We start from the raw sequence: 18,248 nt of genomic DNA, 5'->3' as shown, positions 1-18,248 counted from the left end.
ATAAGGGCCAGCGTTTGGCATTTGTTTTTCTAGCAAATAGTTGGTTTCTAACACAAAATATGCTGTCTATCCCTCTTTTCTATCTTTATCTAATTTCAAAGTGTAAAATGAGACAGAATAAAAGTAATAATCCTATTTGTCATTTGCACTTTGTAGTTGCGTTAGGTTAGGACACCTGTAAGAAGATTAGATTAACATAATTAATGAAAATACGAGCAAGAAATTTAAATTTAAATTATTTATTATTTTAATATTCTTTATATTAATATGAAATTAAAAATAATTGTTACAATAACTTGTTATTACCTTTTTTAAAATCTTATTAAAATTTAAGCAAACAGACATATAACTTGTTATACTTATTTATTATGGATACAAGCCAGAGGAGTCTCCGCAAGAATTTCTGTTGTACTAACTGTAGGAAAGCCACTAGTAATTTATATAGAAAATACAGCGATACAGTGCTCAAATTAACAGAATGTGTGAGTATGTAAAAAGACATACAAACCCTATCTGCCAAGGACCAATTTTACTCCCTCATGCCCAGTATAATCTGACAATGTTTTCTCCTTAATCCTTTAAATTCATGAAGGTAAACAGTGTTTTAATTACATGAGAATGTATTCTTTTTTCACTATAGGACAAATGCAAGGCAGTTGCAGACAAATATGTAGAATATGACATAGTTATAATACTTATTGATGTTATATTGCTGAACACCAAAGCCTATAGGCACATCCTGTTAAACACTGACTTCAAAAACTTCTGGAAATTATTAGTAATTATAATACTAACTGAATCATATTGCAACTGGTCACTGAAAAGCAGACAGGATGGAACTTTGTGCTGTAAAGAAAATAAGACTGAGCCCAATTTGTATGAATTCGATATGAACATTGAAGATTTAAGGTTTTATGTAATTTGCTTGAATTCTGTGTTCAGTTAGTATTGTCCTTGAATTTAAGAATTGTTATTGGCATTCATTTACCATTTCAGGTTATTTTTCCTTTGTGTCTCTAATATATGTACTGACACTGGCTTTCAACAAATACTTTTCTATAGCTAAATTAGAAGAAGTCACATTTGCAACAATAGTGAAGACCATGACTCTTTCGTCCACAGGAATATTTTTGCAATTGCCTTCAATTATATGGGACATATCTTTATATAATTATCACCTACATTTTATAACTTTGTATACATCTTTGTCTCAGTTATTGGCTTATAGAGGTAAGTATTTGAGTGATTTAAATTTAACAAAATGCATTGAATTTTCACTTTTCTAGCTATATTTGACAGCCCCAAAATCTGGTGCTTATGTGTGATTTTTTCATCTCACTTACTGAGGTTTAAAGTTAGTGAAAATATAGGAGCCATGTGGGAATATATTTTTGTTATGATATAGTGGAATATTAAACTACAATATAATGATATAAAAAAAAATTTATTTCAGTAAATTTATTAACTAAGAAATTAAATAGAAACGGGATTTTCTTCCATTCTATTATTTACTATGTAAGAAACAATATCACTCTCATTTAAATATAGTTTCTTGTCCTCAACAATATCGTTAAATTCATAAATAGGTGGCGACGCATTTGAATGTCTATTTAATACTACAATGTATCTTATTCCTGTTCGCCTACACTCCAATACTCTCCTTCCAATAGTAAAACCAGTTCTGTCATCTAAAATAATATTGTTCTTGAGACTTGGCAATAACGATTCCAAATTTCTATACAGAGTTTCACCCAAGTTTTGAAGCAAAGAGTCTTCTGTACTTCCCTTCTGAAACACAAATTTATATCCAAAGATTAATAATCATTAGTATTAATTATTTACATTACATTATAGTACTATGTATATTACAAATAATACCTTTGGGGGAATAATCACTAGATTATAAGGGGCAATACTGTCAGGCCATCTAAGCTCTTGCTCAAGACTTAAACACTCTAAAGAGGCAGCTAAAATTCTGGTAATCCCTATTCCATAACTACCCATTTGCAAGACTTGAGGCTTTGCATGTTTATCTAGATAGTTTGCTTTCAATGGCTTTGAATATTTGTCTCCAAGGAAAAAAGTGTGCCCTACCTGAAAGCAGACAAACTATATAAAATCCTATTTATAGCTTTTAATGAGAAATACTTACTTCAATAGCGTTTTGCATTGTAACCTCTTTACTTTCCCCACATTTTATACATTTATTATCTTCACTTAGCTCTATATTAGAAGCATGGTTGCATTTATGGCAAATTACAATTTTATCATCACCAATAGTTGCAGGAAAGTGATATTCATGTGACAAGTTACCACCCATGGCTCCAGAACTGCCAAGTACTGTAATTTTCAAACTCTTTCAATAAATGTTCTGTTATAACAGGGATATTACCTTTTACAAAATTGACTCCAACTCTTTTAAATACTTTGTGATATGCATCACATATATTGTGATATGTCTCCAAAGCAGATTTCTCATTCAAGGCAAATGAATACAAGTCTTTCATGAGGAATTCTCTTGCTCTAATTAAGCCAAATCTAGGTTTCATTTCATCTCGAAATTTTGAGGTAATTTGATACAATAATAATGGAAATTTTTTGTATGTAAAAGGTGGTAATGTTGATATTAAGTTAGCCATTACCTCTTCATGTGTCTAAAAGGCAATTATGGGTATGTGTTGTTTGAAATTTATTCAAGACAATGGGAAATATTTACCTACAGGGCCTAAAATATTTTTCTGGTTGTGTCGGTCATTTAAGGTGATGAGTTCTGATCCCATTTCTCCAGCTCTACCTTTAACACACATTTAAGACTCATGTACGCTGTAATAAAAAAAAAATTGCTGTACATACCACTTTTTTCCCAAAGTTCAGCTTTGACTAAAGTGGGCAAAATTATTTTTTGGCACCCAATATTTTCCATTTCTTCATCTACTATGTTTATTATTTTGTTAAGAGATTTTAAACCTAATGGAAGGATATGGAAACATCCAGGCAGGGCTTGATGGATTATTCCCACTTCCAGCATTAGCTACAATAAAATTATTAAATTGAAATTTACCAGTATTGTTAACTATATATCTGCTTTTACTTAATCAAAACAGAATTTTGTAGGAGGTAATTCATACTCCTAAATCTTACCCTTTGGCTTTTGGATATAAATTCTTTATTAGTTAAATTAGACCCCTTTGATACGGTTGTTATGGGCTGAAATACTTTTGAAAAGCGATTCATTTTTTTAATGCAATTAAGACTTTATATAGATGTTTGATAACCTATAAAAAAATTTAAAATTTCATAACCTTAAAATTCACTACTAAACAAATAATCCGGGCCGCCGTGATTATTCAATTGCACTCATTCACACGCCGCTTGTAATTCTAGTTCTATTGAATCTTTGTATCAGGTCATGCACTCCGAATATATTCTTACACTGGCACTAGTAAAAAGGAATTAATTATTTTGATTGTTATCTATTTGTTGTTTATTGTCGATGTTCGTCTTTCCTGTAATTATTCGCTTTTACAGAAAATCAATTAAATTTTAAGTCCAGTTAACTAGATCCGAATCCTGCAAATCCATAACACTTATGGATTCGTGGAGATACCACTTACGCAGGCGCATGTCCGAAACGCCCAAACATGACTTGATCTCTACGTCACCGTCATATGATCATTGACATTGAGGTCTATTTACTTTTTCTATATTTTTCAATTTTCCAATTAGCCTCCCTTAATTTTTGTGTGAAGCCACATCAAGTGGATATTCCCTATAAAACCATAAAATTCTCACAAAATGGGTATAGCACTTTTACCTTTTATTATCTTCACAGTTCTATGGGGTGGAGTCGGCATTGTTTTGCCAATTTTTGTTCCCAAAGGCCCAAATAAAGGGTTAGTTGTTTCTTGTTATAGTTACTGAAATATTAGAAATTTCATTATTTTCAGGATCATTCAAGTGATTCTTATATTAACGGGGGTGTGTTGCTGGTTGTTGTAAGTATATTTGACCATTAAATTTTAAGAATTTTTAATCATATAATCATGTGACTTAAATTTTATTCCAAGCCAGTTACTTTTTGGATTCTGAAAACCGTTTTTTATTGCACATTTGCATTATTTTATATTTTTAAAAAAATGTAGTTTTAAAATTTTTGTCTTGTAGAAATATTTTTGTCATTTTTTAATAGATTTGGTCCTTTTACTTTTGACGTTTATCTCTGATAATTCAAAGTTTTTGTCCTAAATGTTTGTATTTCTGATCTCATAACTTCTAATGATACCCAGTTGATGTCAAGAACAAATTAAGATCATTTGCTATTTTATTCTTTGATTTTCTAGAGAGATATAAATAAATGGTAACGACACATTATAATGTGATAAAACAAATTTTCATTTGGCTTGGTTTGAAAAATGATAACAGAGATTTTTAAGAGATGATCGTGGTGTGAACTATAACTATAGATTTGTTCCAATAAAAAAACAAGTAAATCAATTTCAGATCATCAAAACTTTTGACATTCCAAGCTTATTTCTGTTAATCTGGAATCTGTTTACTTCTCTGTTGGAACAAATCTATTAAAGCATCATTTACATGTACCATAATTTAAATAAGTGTCTATCTTTTTTTAACTCTTTATTATTTTTTCCCAGCTGGTTATGTTGCTATGTAGCCCAAATGAACCCATTGATAGGACCAAAACTAGACAAGCACACAATTATGGTCATGGCAAAGGCATGGGTAAGTTAACCCATATCACAATCAGGTGATAAGTGGGGTTTAAATTAGTTTTGGTATTAGTTTTCCCATAATTTTTTACATTTTGAAAATGGTGCTTCAACGTTTCTTCTGGGGGAATCTAATTTATACCCCAATTGTCAGTTGTTAGATTTACCAGAACTCTAGGTATAGTTTTGTTGTTGAACCTTTTTTCTTTCTGTTCTCAGGGCAACCACTTAAAAGTATAGAAGAAGCGTTCTATATTTCTGGAGATTTTTAAGTATTGAGGTCACCTTAGTAGGTTCTCTTTTATGTATAATAAATAATATTCATGTTACACAATATTCTGTATGAAAAAGAATTTCTAGTTCCAAATATGACTTTCATAAGCCTCATAGCATCAATATTCATTATGTCACTTCTTAGACCTGAAAATTAACTGACCTTTTTGTTAAATATTATTGAATTTTTATGTATATATCATTCCAATAAATGTTTGTGATTACTACAAGATTTTTATTGCTTTATAAAAATGAAAAACGCCCTTTCTCAATAAATTTTATTTGGAAATATGTAATTTTATACATAGTATGTCATGGGAATAAAAATCATTACAATAGGCAAATTAATTACCTACTCTATTACACCTACAGATAGTTTTCTTGTAAAGTATCAACTCAGTACTGCATATTACTATATTGTGATGGGTGAATCTTCGCAATGAATATATTGTTCATGTAAGAACATGATTTCCAGTACTTCAGTACAGTTCCAGTACTATTGTCTATTATTGTTCACAAGGATAAATGAGAAATGCCTAATTTACAATAGTGTCTGAGAGATTATTTCTTATTTTACCTAATCTAAGTAATTTAATGTTCTCTTAACATATTAAATTTACAATACCTATACAATGTTGTTCCTGAATGTTCGCAACTATTCAATAAAAATAATTTTGAGGATGAAATAAAGGGCTTTGAAAGTATAATACTGATTGGCTGAGGGGTTTTCGAATTGTTACGGAAAATTATTGCAGTTTCTGGATTATTTCTGTAGAAGTCGTACATAAATGATCAATTACAAATAATTTAAAAGCTTGGTTATATCATCTATTGAACACATGTTCTAATCACGAACTTTATTAAAGCTAAACTCGAATTTTAAATGGGAGTATTTCTATATAAAAAACGTTAAATAAATAATGCCACTATAATAAATAAATGCAAGAAGAAAAACGTTACAAATCATAATGAATCCTTTGCTACTGCTGATTTATTATGATTCTTGAAGCTTACGCTTATTTAATGCAAATTTTTGATAAACTTCAAATTGTTATCACTGAATCGTTACAGTAGTTATACATAAATATTTACAAGTTGTATGATTGAAAATAAATAAAAAATATATTTAATAAAATATTGATATATTAATCTATGGAATTCAGGGTATTTGCCAAAAAGAGTTCTAATACCATGGATAAAGGTTGTTCCAATTACTGTAATCTATGGGAAACACTCTGAATGCTCTTATAATATAAATAATAAAAGATGAAAATACTATCAATATCAGTAAGATTTGTAACCAAAGTAGTGTTGTGTACACAGTGTACTTTTTACACCTAATAATACGGGTGCTTTAAAGATTTTTCAAATCTTTAAAATGGTTTTGTTTGCGCTACTACATACAGTTCTAACGGCAACGGCGTCTACAAGTCGGCCTATGGAGGTCTCGGGGCTCAGATAAGCTTTTTAAGTCTTTTGAATATTCAGTCCTTGATGCTTTTGGGATTGAAATTATATGATTAAATGTTTATTAACAGAAGGATGAAGGATATTGCATAAATAATTTTATATTTTTAATATAAATATTACATGCAAGAAGCAAAAAATCAAGTTTTAATGGCTATGTAATTGTTGTTTATTACGACTAGCATTTCAATGATATATTATAGGGGTAAGAACTGAAATTCCTAATTAAGTGTTGGCAATATTTCTAAATATTCATATTTTCCCTTTTGCTCAATTAATTGATCTTCAAATACCTATGTAATAGTTCAGAAATATTTGCCAAAACCCACATGATGCAAACGTTAAGACACGGAATAAAAAAGCTAATATTTTCTTAATTTAACATCTACCACAGTTGCAACTGGTCTAAGTGAACGTGCATACGTTGTTTGATCCATAAGATGGCCAAGTACACGAACGACGTTATTGTGGTGAAATACAGGAAGGCGGAAAGTAAGCACTGTTTGTCGTGGTACTAGAAAATAAAGAAGCATATACATAAGTAAAAAATTTTAGACTTTTAACAATGTCAGGGAACGTTGTATATCCTTGATAATACTGAATTACCAGTTGAAATATAGAACAAGTGATCAAAAAATTGCTAGCCAAGACTGCTTACAAGTCATGTTTGGAAATCTTTCCATAGTTCTATTGGTCGGGAAATTTTTTGATACACCGTTGACAATTATTTTTCGTAATTTTTTAAATAAATAAGCACAGATCCTTAAATTTGTTAAATATCAAGACGGAGCAAAAGACTCTTTACTCTGTATGATTTCTTCTATTGACAAATTTATTGAGAATTTAATTTGATCTTACCAAAACAATTCTGTCTTTCTTCGCGTCCTCAAACAGGCTTTCATCGATATGCTGGACCACCAAACCGTTGAAATGTTGATTCGTTTCAGTCTCATTTGGGACAATAAATGTTAATTTAACACCTTCCACGGTTTGCGTATCCAGTTTCTGCACTACGGGCGCCGTTCTAGGTCCGTCTGCCTGGTTCGGGTCGGTTCGGGCTAAGAAAAATGGATTTCTAGACCAGTTTTCTGAGTCCTGGTGAACTTGTTCATGAATTAATGGCGTATGTTCGTTCGAAAAAGCGATGGGTTGTGATAGAGCTTCGTTAGATGTGTATGTAGTAGCGGATGACAGTCAGTAGCATTTTTTGGTACAGGCGCACTTACGCACTACTTCAATGTCTTTGGTGTAGCGGGTACCGTCTGAGCATATTAGACGTACCTAGAAAGGTTTTAAATGATAAAAAATAAAACCTGTTTTACATTTGATGGGAAAATAATCTGGAATACCTTTCGTCTTTTGCTCTTTCTGGCGTGACAGCAACTGGAGCCGCACGTGCCGATGCATTTGGCTATTTTTAGCGGTTTCCGAGATCTGCATGTGTTCTCCGAGTAGTATTCTCGCACTTGTTCTTTTTTGCACGTTGGAGCTGAGAAATGTGTTATATTATTAAGGTGTAATAAATCAAAGCCCTGGCAACTTTGCCCAGAAAATAATTTCTATGGAAAACAAGAAATTAGCCAATAACCTGCTATTATTTATGATTTCTATAGAAATTATCCTGTTGCTAAAGGTACTTAAATATTGATTTTTTGACATTAAAAAATAATGTATACGACAAAAGGATTTATATAGGGTGTGCACAAAATGGTTACCAAGTTTGCCAATATATTTTCAATAATTTTTAGTAGTCTTGAAAAAAAATAGTAAGTAATTTTACTTTTCTCTGTACTTACACTCTTCCTCAATTTGTTCGCAGTATTTGCCTTTATAGCCTGCTCTGCAGCGACATGAGTATTCGTCAGCGGTCGTTGCGACACATTTGCTAAAATTAAATTTATTAATTTTATGAAATATTATGTGTAGATGCATTTTTTCTGTTATTTTTATTTTCTTACCTATCATGTTTGCACTTGTTGTTAATGCAAGGGTCAGGTGGCGGGGCGGGAGGTTCTTCAATCATTTCATCCATTTCGTCCTCCTGTAATAAACAATGTTTTACGGGGTATTAGACTTAACAAACTAGTGAAACATTTTTTTTAACATGTTTATTCAGTATTTGTATTACAAGATTATCAAAGGGAAATGCAATCTTCTAAAACTCAAAAAAGAATATTTTTACAGAAAAGTTAATTTTTGGTGAACCTGTGGAGTGCAAATTTAGAGCGAAACTGATTGAGTGATAATATTTTTCTCTTTTCCCCTTCTATGTAAAAAAGTATAAAGCTTAATATTTTCTATTGTTAGCTTGACTGTAAACTTTCTTTCAGCTTAAAGCTATTTATTTCGCTAATAAATATTAAATTAGCAAATTTTAACTAAATCTGCAGAACCTTTGCATAATAGATTTCACTATCACTTCAAGCAAATTTCATAATTTATGATAATAATATAAGGGGTGAGGATTTAAAAAGATTCTCCCTATTTCGGTTAAAGAATGCATTTGCAAGAGGAAAAATGAGGCAATATTGATCCCAATTTGCTACTTGTTTTAGGCGTTTGATTTGATCAGATATTTGAAGTAGTTACAAAAATTTCTCAAAAATGTTTGCCAGTCACAGATTTCTTTTGACCATTTCACCCCACATAACAAGGGTTTACGTCTGCTTAGACAGGAAATTCACATACCTGCAATTCATCTTCAAATTTATCCTCAACAGTTCCGCAGCCCGGCTGTATCTTTTGCTGTGTTTTCGCATTTCCGAAATCGACTTGCTTATGGTTAATCCACACTTCCTTCATACAACCTGAAATTAAGATTCGTAAAAGAATTTGGTGGAGAAAATGGCAATAGTCTATGAACAGAGATGTGTAAAAAATTGATGTGTATACAGGGTATTCCAGTTTTTAGTTGCCTCATTTTAGAAGATAATAGAAAATTGCAAATAAGGGGGCTTCGTAAAGGACCTACCAAGCAACTGTTTAAATTTCTGAACTTTTGTCCTTTTTTGTGGCTGCAGTATTGGTTTAAAGCCACGAACTATAAAAGTCTGTAGGAAGATATTTTTTAAAGATTAGACCTCCTTTTACCATCTTAAACTTCTCTTTTTCGGGCGATTGATTTTGACTTGGAATTGGAATCTTTGTTTAGTTAAGACAATATTGTTGTCGGTTTGTTTTCAAGCTGTTTGAAAAAATATGGAATGCACCTCATTTTCCCTACCTCATTAGTGTTTTTGAAATATACATAAAAAATAAGTGTTGGACTTAGAGGTGAGTGAGTCTCAATACAAGGTAAATTTAAGTAGATATTGAGCCTCCTGGCACGGCACCAAATCGCTTAAATTCGCCACTGCTCATATGTACGTTATTTGTGGATGACAGCGGTTTAGGATACAGAAAATGTCTGTATGTTTTTTCTTAGTTCGTGGTTATTACTCGAAGTTTTTTTCCGGCATTCCATTGCTTTCAGTCGCTCAAAATATTTTTTCAGCAGCAATTTTCAGAAAACCCTTTCGCCCAATGTCTCTAATTAAAATTCCATTTGTACCATCGACATTCCACAAATTCAAGAGAACGTTTAAGGCGGACATCCGCTCGCATCATAAGGTCGAAGGTGGCTTTGGAACGCCATGATGGTTCAAATAAATTCGTTTGTCAGTTGTTAGAACAATTACGAATATTCATTTGCGCGTCGTTTCGAAGGTCTCGCGGACAAGTAAAAAGTAACGATGGAGCTGAACGGAATAGAGATTTTCGTACAGAACATAAAAAGTAGTGGTTCAATTTCAGGTGAGTGGATCCACATAAGAAATTAAGTTTTATTATTATCATCTCGCAAACGCGAATGTGTTAGTCAACGTTGTTATGCAGTAATGTCGTTTTTTCTTTTGTTTTATTTGAGCTTAACTGTCCGCACGAGCTCGGTTGAAAATGAATACTATTTAATTTACTCTGTATATGCAGAAATCTGCCGAAAAACAATTAAATTTATTCTTATTTATTAAATTAGAGATATGATGGCTGATAGCAACTCAAACTTATGTTTGCACGGGCGGCTTCAAAGACATGATGTATGAAACACAGCGGCTCAAATTAAGGTTAGTTTAGGTTAGAAATTTACATCTTTTATTTGATTTTTTTAAATTGTTATCTATGCTCTTAAGATTTTAATGATTTAAAATGGTCAACAGGCGTGTTTTTTAAGTAAGAAAAACAATTTTAATATTTTATCGTCGGCTATATATACATACGTATAGTATCTTTTTCGCTCCATGTACATGAAGTTTTATTGAGTGCAAGCAAAAGGTCATTAGGCTACTAATAAATGCGAGGGAGACAGGCTACCGTTTCTCTTTCTATAGTAAACAATTGCCTAGCGTCATTGATACATAAGAAGTACGCCTCAAACCGAGGGTGGATGTAGTTCTCCATTAAGGCAAACGTCGATGAAAATTTTGTTTCTAAAATCATTTTCACCGATAAATCAAGTTTTATATTGTATGGAAAACATAATCCATCTGTTGCTCGAGTCTGGGCTCAAGAAAATCATTACCAGGCTTACGATAGAGGCACTCACAGGCATCAAAAACTGAATATTTGGACTGGGAGTTTGGACAATTGCATCATTGGACATTTCTTTATTGATGTAAATTTAAATGCTGAAAAATATTTGGAGCTTCTTGAGCTATTACTGAGCTTCCTAATATTGAAATAAATAACGCCTGATTTCAACAAGACAGTTGTTTTACTCACAACAGCCAATTAGTACAGTAATTCTCAAATAAAAATTTTCCTAATCGTGTAATTAGTGGATTTGTGACTAATAAGTGAGCTGCTAGATCAGTTGATTTAACTCCAAATGGTCTTTTTTTTTGGGTTATATCAAATAAAAAATCTTCCAATATGAAGAAGATCGGAAATTTAATTTACCAGGATTGGAATACAAAATTCTTGATGGTTGCCAATTAATTACACCGGACATGCTAAATAATGTTCGTGGGGGATTTTATGACCGTTTCTGGTATTATTTAATTCAAAGGGGTTGTCGGACTGAGCATCTTCTACAAATCTCTTTTTAAAAGGATACATTTTCTTGTAGGTGTGGCTTTAATCTCAAAAATTTAAATTTATTATAAAACGAAATGTATGCGAGTAATTTGTATTCTCCAAAATAACATAGAAGTACATCCATCCTCGGATTAAAGCGTATAGCTTGCTAGTCAATAATCCTAGCCGGTTGTTGACAATGGAAGAGGAAATGGTAGCTTGTCTCCTTCAAAATTGTCAATCGCTTACTTGCCTTTTGCTTGCATCACTGAAACTCCATATGCATAGTAGCGAAAAAGGTACTGTATATCTAAAAATCGGAAGGGGTACAACGAAAAAATCAATGAAAATATGAAACTTTAAAATCAGCAAGTATCTTGGTTACTATGCATTTTTTTAATTGTTTTTTGTAAAATCTTTATATTTTGCGATTATCTAGCTTTCTAACACGGCGCATAATAAACTTGAAACGCGCGTTAGAGCTATTTAAGAAACTTACCATGAAAGCTGGTCAAATTGCGCAAATGCCAGTCGGTAAAGGCGTGCTGCCCCGTTTCAGAGGGCACCCCGCCCAAAAACATGGGTGTCGTCAGCCTGAGGTAGTCCTTCGGACCATCATTTATGATGCTTCTGGCCAAACCCCGATCGACTCGTAACGTAAAATTCTTCTTTATTGCTAGAAGCTCAGCTATGTGGTATTGTCCATCGGAAACCATTTCAAAACTGAGAAATGAGAATTTTTGCGATATTTAGTTAGTCATATTTTTTCCCAAATGATCATTTCAAACATTTTTCTGATATCCGCACATGCGGGTTTTTCGGAACATCTTGGACTCATGTCCTTCAAAATGTGTGGAGATGACAAAACACAAAAGAAGAATCACATAAGTAGTTAACAAATTTGAATAGACCGGATTTTATGTTGCTACGCGGATTTGGACAGAAAACTTACCTGTACATAGTGGATACGGGATAATTGCCAACATTGTAGCTGACTCTAATACGACCACTGAATAGCTCCACAGCCAAATGCTCATTGAATCCATCATACATCAAAATACCATCTTCCTGTGTTGTCGCAAAGACTAATGTGACATTTGCCTCCGGTTTAGTCCTAAGTGGCTCAAGTTCTACGTAGGAATTGTTATGTGTGAAGCTGATACTTGTTAGGTATTCACAACGTTTTCCTGTTGACATTATTGTTACATATTTTGGCCTAGTAAATTCTAAAGGATTGATTAGGGGAAATTTACCTGAATATCCTGGTGCACATTTGCACAGATAATCACTGGAGCCGCTGGGCTGAAAACAAACTCCGTGCACGCAATCGTGGTGCTGGCAGGGTGAAGTTTGCGGATACATCATCGCCACAATGGGGCTGATTTCGCAGAATTTGCCTGTGAAGTCTCCGGAACATTTACAGATGTACTCGTTCACGCCATCCACACAGGTAGCCCCATTCTGTAAATTTCAATTTTGGGGGCGTTTACGATTAACATTAGAATAGATCAACGTACTTGGCACATGTGATTCTCGCAATCGTCTATGTTGTTGGTGCAGTTCTCGCCCTTAAAACCAGGTATACACTCGCAAGTATAATAACTATCGTGATCGACACAGCGAGCGTTATTTTCACAAGGGTTGTATTGGTTAGTGCAAAAGGGAATTTTTCGCTCGCAGTACTCGCCTGAAATGTACAATCTTAATGACAATTATTTTAATGAAAACTCTACATTTTATTACTATACATATCAAATTGTATGTAATTATAAAATAAGCATTCTTTCTAACTGGTTTGGTGTAGGAAGGAGCATTTTACGTTTAGCAAACAGGTACAAGATTATTTTTTCGACCTATAGAAAATTTCAAAAATTACGTCGGTTACTAAAAACTCCAATATTGGTCCCTTTAAAGGGTATTTTAGTTACTTAGATCTAAAAAGATTGTAATAAAATTAAAAAAGTTATAATTGATCTCAGTGATGTGGCTTCAATGTTGTTTCGTAATATTTTTTTGTAAAATAAAAAAAATCGATAAATTTTTGATTAAAAGTCAGTGTTCTAGTACTTGTGTGAACCTACAAGTAAATTCATTTATTAACGGTTCAAAAGTTAAAAAAAAATTGAATTCAGCTCTTTTTATTTGATAGTAGAATTGTTTAAAAAATAGAGACTTCTGTTGCTCAAGACGTTCACCAGATTTTTGCCCACTAGATAATTATTTTTGAGGAACTATGAAAGACTTGAGTTATAAATCTGTACTTGCTGATATCAATGATTTGCATCGGAAAATAATTCCAACTTTAAGCATCGAAGTAAGAACGAGCGTTTTAAGATCAATGCAAAATTAAAGAGGACATATAGAGCTGTGTTTAGGAGTGGACGGTGAATGTTTGAGCATCTCTTATCTGATTGAACTTTAAAACTTTAACATGTGATACATAAAAGGAAACAAAAAATCAGTGAAAAGGCAACAAAAACACAGGATCATGTTAGAACGGAATCTTTTAAGCGAAAATTATATTCAAATCTTTGAAAATTACAAACGAAACATCTTGAAGTTACTATGGTTTAAATGTACGAAAATATTCCCAATTTTGTTTCCTTTTTGCTCATATTTAACACAAAATCGATGATATCATATTAATGCTACAGCATAAATTGAGTAACTTCAATATTTAAGGTTTATGTACAACTCTGATCACCGTGATTTTTTTAATGATAATTATAGTTTTGATCACTGTTAAGTTCTAATTACAAACATCCAAATTTCAACCTTCAAAGTATCTTTTTCAGAGTTCATTAGGTTGGAATAAAATATATATTATTTTTTATACACTTACCCATGAATCCATTGAGACATTTGCACTCATATGAGTTCACCAAATCCACGCAAGTCGCATTGTTTTCGCACTTATTATCGACGCAATCATTGACATTTGTCTCGCAGCGCAGGCCAGTGAAGCCCGGAAGACAGTCGCAACTAAACAAAATCGTCTACTAAATTGTACATTTTTAGAGAATGCATACCAACCTAAATCTCCCCTCTTCCAATACTCTACAAGTTCCGTCATTTCTGCAAGGATTACCGTAGCAGGCATCGATCATGAATTCGCAGTCTTTTCCATGATATCCAGGGGCGCATTTGCACTCATAATCCCGTTCTGGCAAAGTCAGACATTTGCCGTTATTTTGGCATGGGAACGTATAGCAAGTATCACATTTTGACAAAATTGTTGGTGAGACTTGACCTGTGATTACAAATTCTAATTTCATTTTTAAAATTCATGCTGTAGAACGTACCTTTGCAAACGAAAGCGGACGAAAGGGTACTCAAAACTGATTTATCTTTCATGTTGGGGGGTTCAGCACAGTGAGCAATTCCAGGCTCTACATAGTCCACTTTGACCCAGTCTGAAAGCCACCTCAAGGAGCAGTCACAATAGAGAGGGTTTGAACCCAAAGCTCTGATCACAAGAACCATTTAACAACCACCTAATTAATATAACTCAACACTTACATATGACTAATGCTCTTCAACCCGGCAAAAGTTCCTTCGGGGATTAAGCTTATCTGATTTCCGTGCAAACTCAAAATCCTTAAGGACTTCAAACCCTGCAATGATCCTTGTTGAACGCACTGCAGCTTATTGTAGCTGATTATCAGAGTAGATAGTTTGGAAAGACTACCGAAAGTCATATTTGAAAGCATGCTGATTTGGTTGTTGCTCAGGTCTCTGTTGAAAGTCAATTTAATTCAGAAGCTGTGAAAGAAGATGTATCTTACAATCTGGTTAAAGACTTCAAATGCTTGATTCTATCAGCCTGTATCCGGTCGATTTGATTGAAGTCCAGGTACAATTCTGATGTTTCTGCAGGAATTCCTCTGGGAATTTCTTTCAGACTAGCTCTAGTGCACCGTACAACTGTTCCAGTACAAGAGCACATTGGAGGACAATAATTGTCACCTAAACATCCCTGATCGTTCTCGCTAATACATTTAAACTCGGTTTTTGGTAGTTCTTTAATGAGTACGTCTTTGACCCTTTCAGGGGCTGCACATCTCGGTGAGGACCCACTAAGGCCTTTGGTTTTGAGCCATTCTGAGAACCAAGCCAAGTGGCAGTTGCAGACGAAAGGGTTTTGAATTAAATTTCTGTTAATAAACAAATTCAGTGACTTGTGAATAATTCTTAGTGTCGTATACTTACAAAGTGTGAAGGGATTGCAAAGGATCAAAAGACCCAGGCATTACACATGTGATTTGGTTGTTATTCAGGGACAAAACTTTCAGGCTGTGTAAGCCCAGGAACATTTTGTTGTGGATTTCCATTAGTTTGTTTTCAGATATCAATCTGAAAATTTAATTTGTGATTACCTGTGTAACACGTATTTGTGTAATTTACAGATCAGAGATCTTGGATGCTCCTTCGAAGGCGTTTTCCTCAATTCCCGTAATGAGATTTCGACGTAAGTCGAGTTTTACTAAGTTTGGAAGTCTTCCGAATAGGCCATCTGATTTGATGCGTCCTAAGGCGTTGTCGTTAAGTAACCTTGGAAACAGATTGATACATTTGTAGTTGTTTCACGAGCAAACCACATAGAAATGAGTCCTAAATCATAGATAGTAGCAGGGAAAAATTATGTGATTGAGTATCTCTTAAGGGTTAAATCGTTAATGGGCTGTGAACTATAGCATCAAGTTAATAACTATAGAAACATTGAAGTGTAAACTAGGTGTCAGTCAAATTCTCACTGATTTTTACGGACACTAGTTAGTTAATTTAATAGCACATTGATAATATGGACACACATATTTGCCTTTAGGGCCAATATGTATATCCTAGTGACTTTGCCAGAAAATTAATTTCGATGGAAAGCATGAAATTAGATCAGAGTATTGGCCAGTTTCTCTGTTTCTATGGAAATGATCTTCTTGTAAAGTTACCTGGATATTGATGTATTGGTCCTTAGACTCTTAAAGTTGGCTTTTTCAAGAACATGTAATCGTAACATATCCTTAAGGGTCTGAATATTCAAATTAAGTTTTACATAACATTTTCTATAATTTATGACTTAATATTAAAATTCTTTTGAGCTTTAACATAGATTTTTAGGTTTTGAATACACTGATCGAAAATCGTTCAAAGTAATTCAGGCCGACTTTGACTCTCTCTGGGTTTGACTGAATTTCCGAAAATCAAGAAAACGTGAATTAGCAGGTTAATACATATCGTAATTCCCGCAAAAGTGAATGAAAAATTCAGGGTAACTAGAAAGTTTTGGTTAGAGAAAGGGTTTTGGGTATTTCGAAAATGAAAGCTCGATTTTAGTTTGAATCAATAAATGGTTCTCAGATTAGTTTAGCTCAGGCTAGCTTGGACGGTATTAAGTCAGAACTGTCGAAGCTTAAATATTTTCAAATTTCTGTATTCATGGTTTGAGTCTACTTAAAAGAACCGAATTGTAATGACAATTTCATATTTTTAACGTCAAAAGTTGAGCAATAAACCTTGTGACTCGAAATTATGCAGACATTGAACTTACAGCTCTGTAGTATGAAGAGGAATATCCCTGGGTATTTCCTTCAAATTCCTCCCTGAGCAATCGACGGTTGAGCCGTCGCACGAACAATCCGTTGGACACTCAACATCAGCCAAACATTCCCCACCATACATCGTTCTAAATTCCTCTTGGCCTGAAAAGAATCGACACGAAATAACGACCTTTCTACCAACGTAAACAAACGAGTTAAAATAAGTAAAAATCTGTGTCCTCAAGACTTCAATTTGACTCGAGTAAATAAAAGCAAAAATTTAACAGAAGTGCAACGTCTTCTATATGCAAACAAGAAAAATCTTAAACAATACGACATTTTTATTACCGTTTCTCTTACATTTGAATTTCTCGTCTTTCAAGGATTCTATTCGACGACGCTGCATTCTCTTTGGAGACTCGCATCTCGCACCAGACGTTTCTATTGGATTCTTATGGAGATATTCGGCCAGCCATTTCAAGTTGCAGTCGCATATGAAAGGATTCCGAGCTAAATGTCTAAATAAAATTTCTCATGAATCATTGCACATGTCGTAATTTGAGTATGCACTCACAAGGTTTGGATACTTCTCAGAGAATCGAAAGTTCCGTTGGATAATGTCTGAATGTTGTTGTCGTACAAGGATCTAAATGAGAATTTCTGTGAACTGATTCTACATGGAAACAAAGGAAACTTACAAAAGACTAAGGCTGGTTAAGTCTTTGAAGGTGTCCCTGCGAATACACGAAATTTCATTCGCATTAAGAAGCCTAAAAATACAAATACAGTGTTAATCTTCGTTGTCTTATTTTCAAACACGTTTCACTCACAAAAGCTGCAGAGATGTTAATCCCTGGAATACTCCAGATGACAGGTCCTTAATTTTATTTCCGTAAAGGACCCTGTATGAATTTATTTAGTTATTTATTCTTGAGAAATTACCATAAACACTTACAAAGACGTTAGTCCTTTGAGCCCCTGGAAGGCATCTGGTGCTATTTTCGTTATTTTATTGTTGCTCAAGTCTCTGAAAACAAGCAAAGTTTCTCATTTCAGTAAAAATAAGTGACTATATTGTTCCTAAACTTACATTCTCCGCAATCTTTTGTACATGGAGAAGGCTTTATTGGGAATGTGGGTTATTTGGTTCTGTTCCAGGCGGCTGAAAGACAAGAAGAATATGGTAATGATGGATTAG

At 33.4% G+C, this 18,248-nt stretch overlaps 4 protein-coding genes across 5 annotated transcripts in view; 2 read left to right on the top strand and 2 right to left on the bottom strand.

Moving 5' to 3' along the window:
• The first annotated feature begins 156 nt into the window (after positions 1–156).
• Positions 157–2,384, top strand: Arv1 (ACAT-related protein required for viability 1). Its single transcript, XM_066285840.1, has 5 exons — positions 157–177; positions 335–482; positions 641–941; positions 997–1,230; positions 1,287–2,384. The coding sequence occupies exons 2-5, from the start codon at positions 369–371 to the stop codon at positions 1,403–1,405; spliced, it is 768 nt and encodes a 255-aa protein (XP_066141937.1). The 5' UTR covers positions 157–177; positions 335–368; the 3' UTR covers positions 1,406–2,384.
• Positions 1,474–3,575, bottom strand: ProRS-m (prolyl-tRNA synthetase 2-like protein, mitochondrial). The gene is made up of 7 exons (XM_066285839.1): positions 3,142–3,575; positions 2,854–3,031; positions 2,721–2,794; positions 2,393–2,654; positions 2,153–2,340; positions 1,879–2,094; positions 1,474–1,788 (listed from the first exon to the last, which is right to left on the bottom strand). The coding sequence occupies exons 1-7, from the start codon at positions 3,232–3,234 to the stop codon at positions 1,474–1,476; spliced, it is 1,326 nt and encodes a 441-aa protein (XP_066141936.1). The 5' UTR covers positions 3,235–3,575.
• A 92-nt stretch (positions 3,576–3,667) lies between these two features.
• Positions 3,668–5,224, top strand: LOC136341170 (V-type proton ATPase subunit e 2-like). Its single transcript, XM_066285841.1, has 4 exons — positions 3,668–3,893; positions 3,948–3,995; positions 4,653–4,740; positions 4,947–5,224. The coding sequence occupies exons 1-4, from the start codon at positions 3,796–3,798 to the stop codon at positions 4,965–4,967; spliced, it is 255 nt and encodes an 84-aa protein (XP_066141938.1). The 5' UTR covers positions 3,668–3,795; the 3' UTR covers positions 4,968–5,224.
• A 40-nt stretch (positions 5,225–5,264) lies between these two features.
• Positions 5,265–18,248, bottom strand: part of sli (slit guidance ligand) — a 166,079-nt gene continuing 153,095 nt past the window's right edge. The window contains exons 10-33 of one of the 2 annotated variants that reach the window (XM_066285834.1): positions 18,141–18,212; positions 18,006–18,077; positions 17,881–17,952; positions 17,749–17,820; positions 17,625–17,696; positions 17,399–17,568; positions 17,062–17,212; positions 15,921–16,067; positions 15,726–15,869; positions 15,302–15,670; positions 15,036–15,251; positions 14,819–14,982; positions 14,550–14,766; positions 14,359–14,498; positions 13,034–13,203; positions 12,770–12,977; positions 12,469–12,703; positions 12,016–12,239; positions 9,156–9,274; positions 8,426–8,508; positions 8,264–8,352; positions 7,817–7,956; positions 7,326–7,748; positions 5,265–6,981 (exon numbers count right to left, since the gene is read on the bottom strand). In XM_066285834.1, the coding sequence (XP_066141931.1) occupies positions 7,662–7,748; positions 7,817–7,956; positions 8,264–8,352; positions 8,426–8,508; positions 9,156–9,274; positions 12,016–12,239; positions 12,469–12,703; positions 12,770–12,977; positions 13,034–13,203; positions 14,359–14,498; positions 14,550–14,766; positions 14,819–14,982; positions 15,036–15,251; positions 15,302–15,670; positions 15,726–15,869; positions 15,921–16,067; positions 17,062–17,212; positions 17,399–17,568; positions 17,625–17,696; positions 17,749–17,820; positions 17,881–17,952; positions 18,006–18,077; positions 18,141–18,212 (3,433 nt within the window). In that variant the 3' untranslated portion in view covers positions 5,265–6,981; positions 7,326–7,661. The remainder of the gene's footprint in view (positions 6,982–7,325; positions 7,749–7,816; positions 7,957–8,263; positions 8,353–8,425; positions 8,509–9,155; positions 9,275–12,015; positions 12,240–12,468; positions 12,704–12,769; positions 12,978–13,033; positions 13,204–14,358; positions 14,499–14,549; positions 14,767–14,818; positions 14,983–15,035; positions 15,252–15,301; positions 15,671–15,725; positions 15,870–15,920; positions 16,068–17,061; positions 17,213–17,398; positions 17,569–17,624; positions 17,697–17,748; positions 17,821–17,880; positions 17,953–18,005; positions 18,078–18,140; positions 18,213–18,248) is intronic. The other variant, XM_066285835.1, reaches the window with a different exon arrangement.

This window comes from Euwallacea fornicatus, chromosome 9 (assembly GCF_040115645.1).
Source record: "Euwallacea fornicatus isolate EFF26 chromosome 9, ASM4011564v1, whole genome shotgun sequence".
NCBI classification, from domain to species: Eukaryota; Metazoa; Arthropoda; class Insecta; order Coleoptera; family Curculionidae; genus Euwallacea; species Euwallacea fornicatus.
This window is presented reverse-complemented; position numbering and strand designations above follow the sequence as displayed.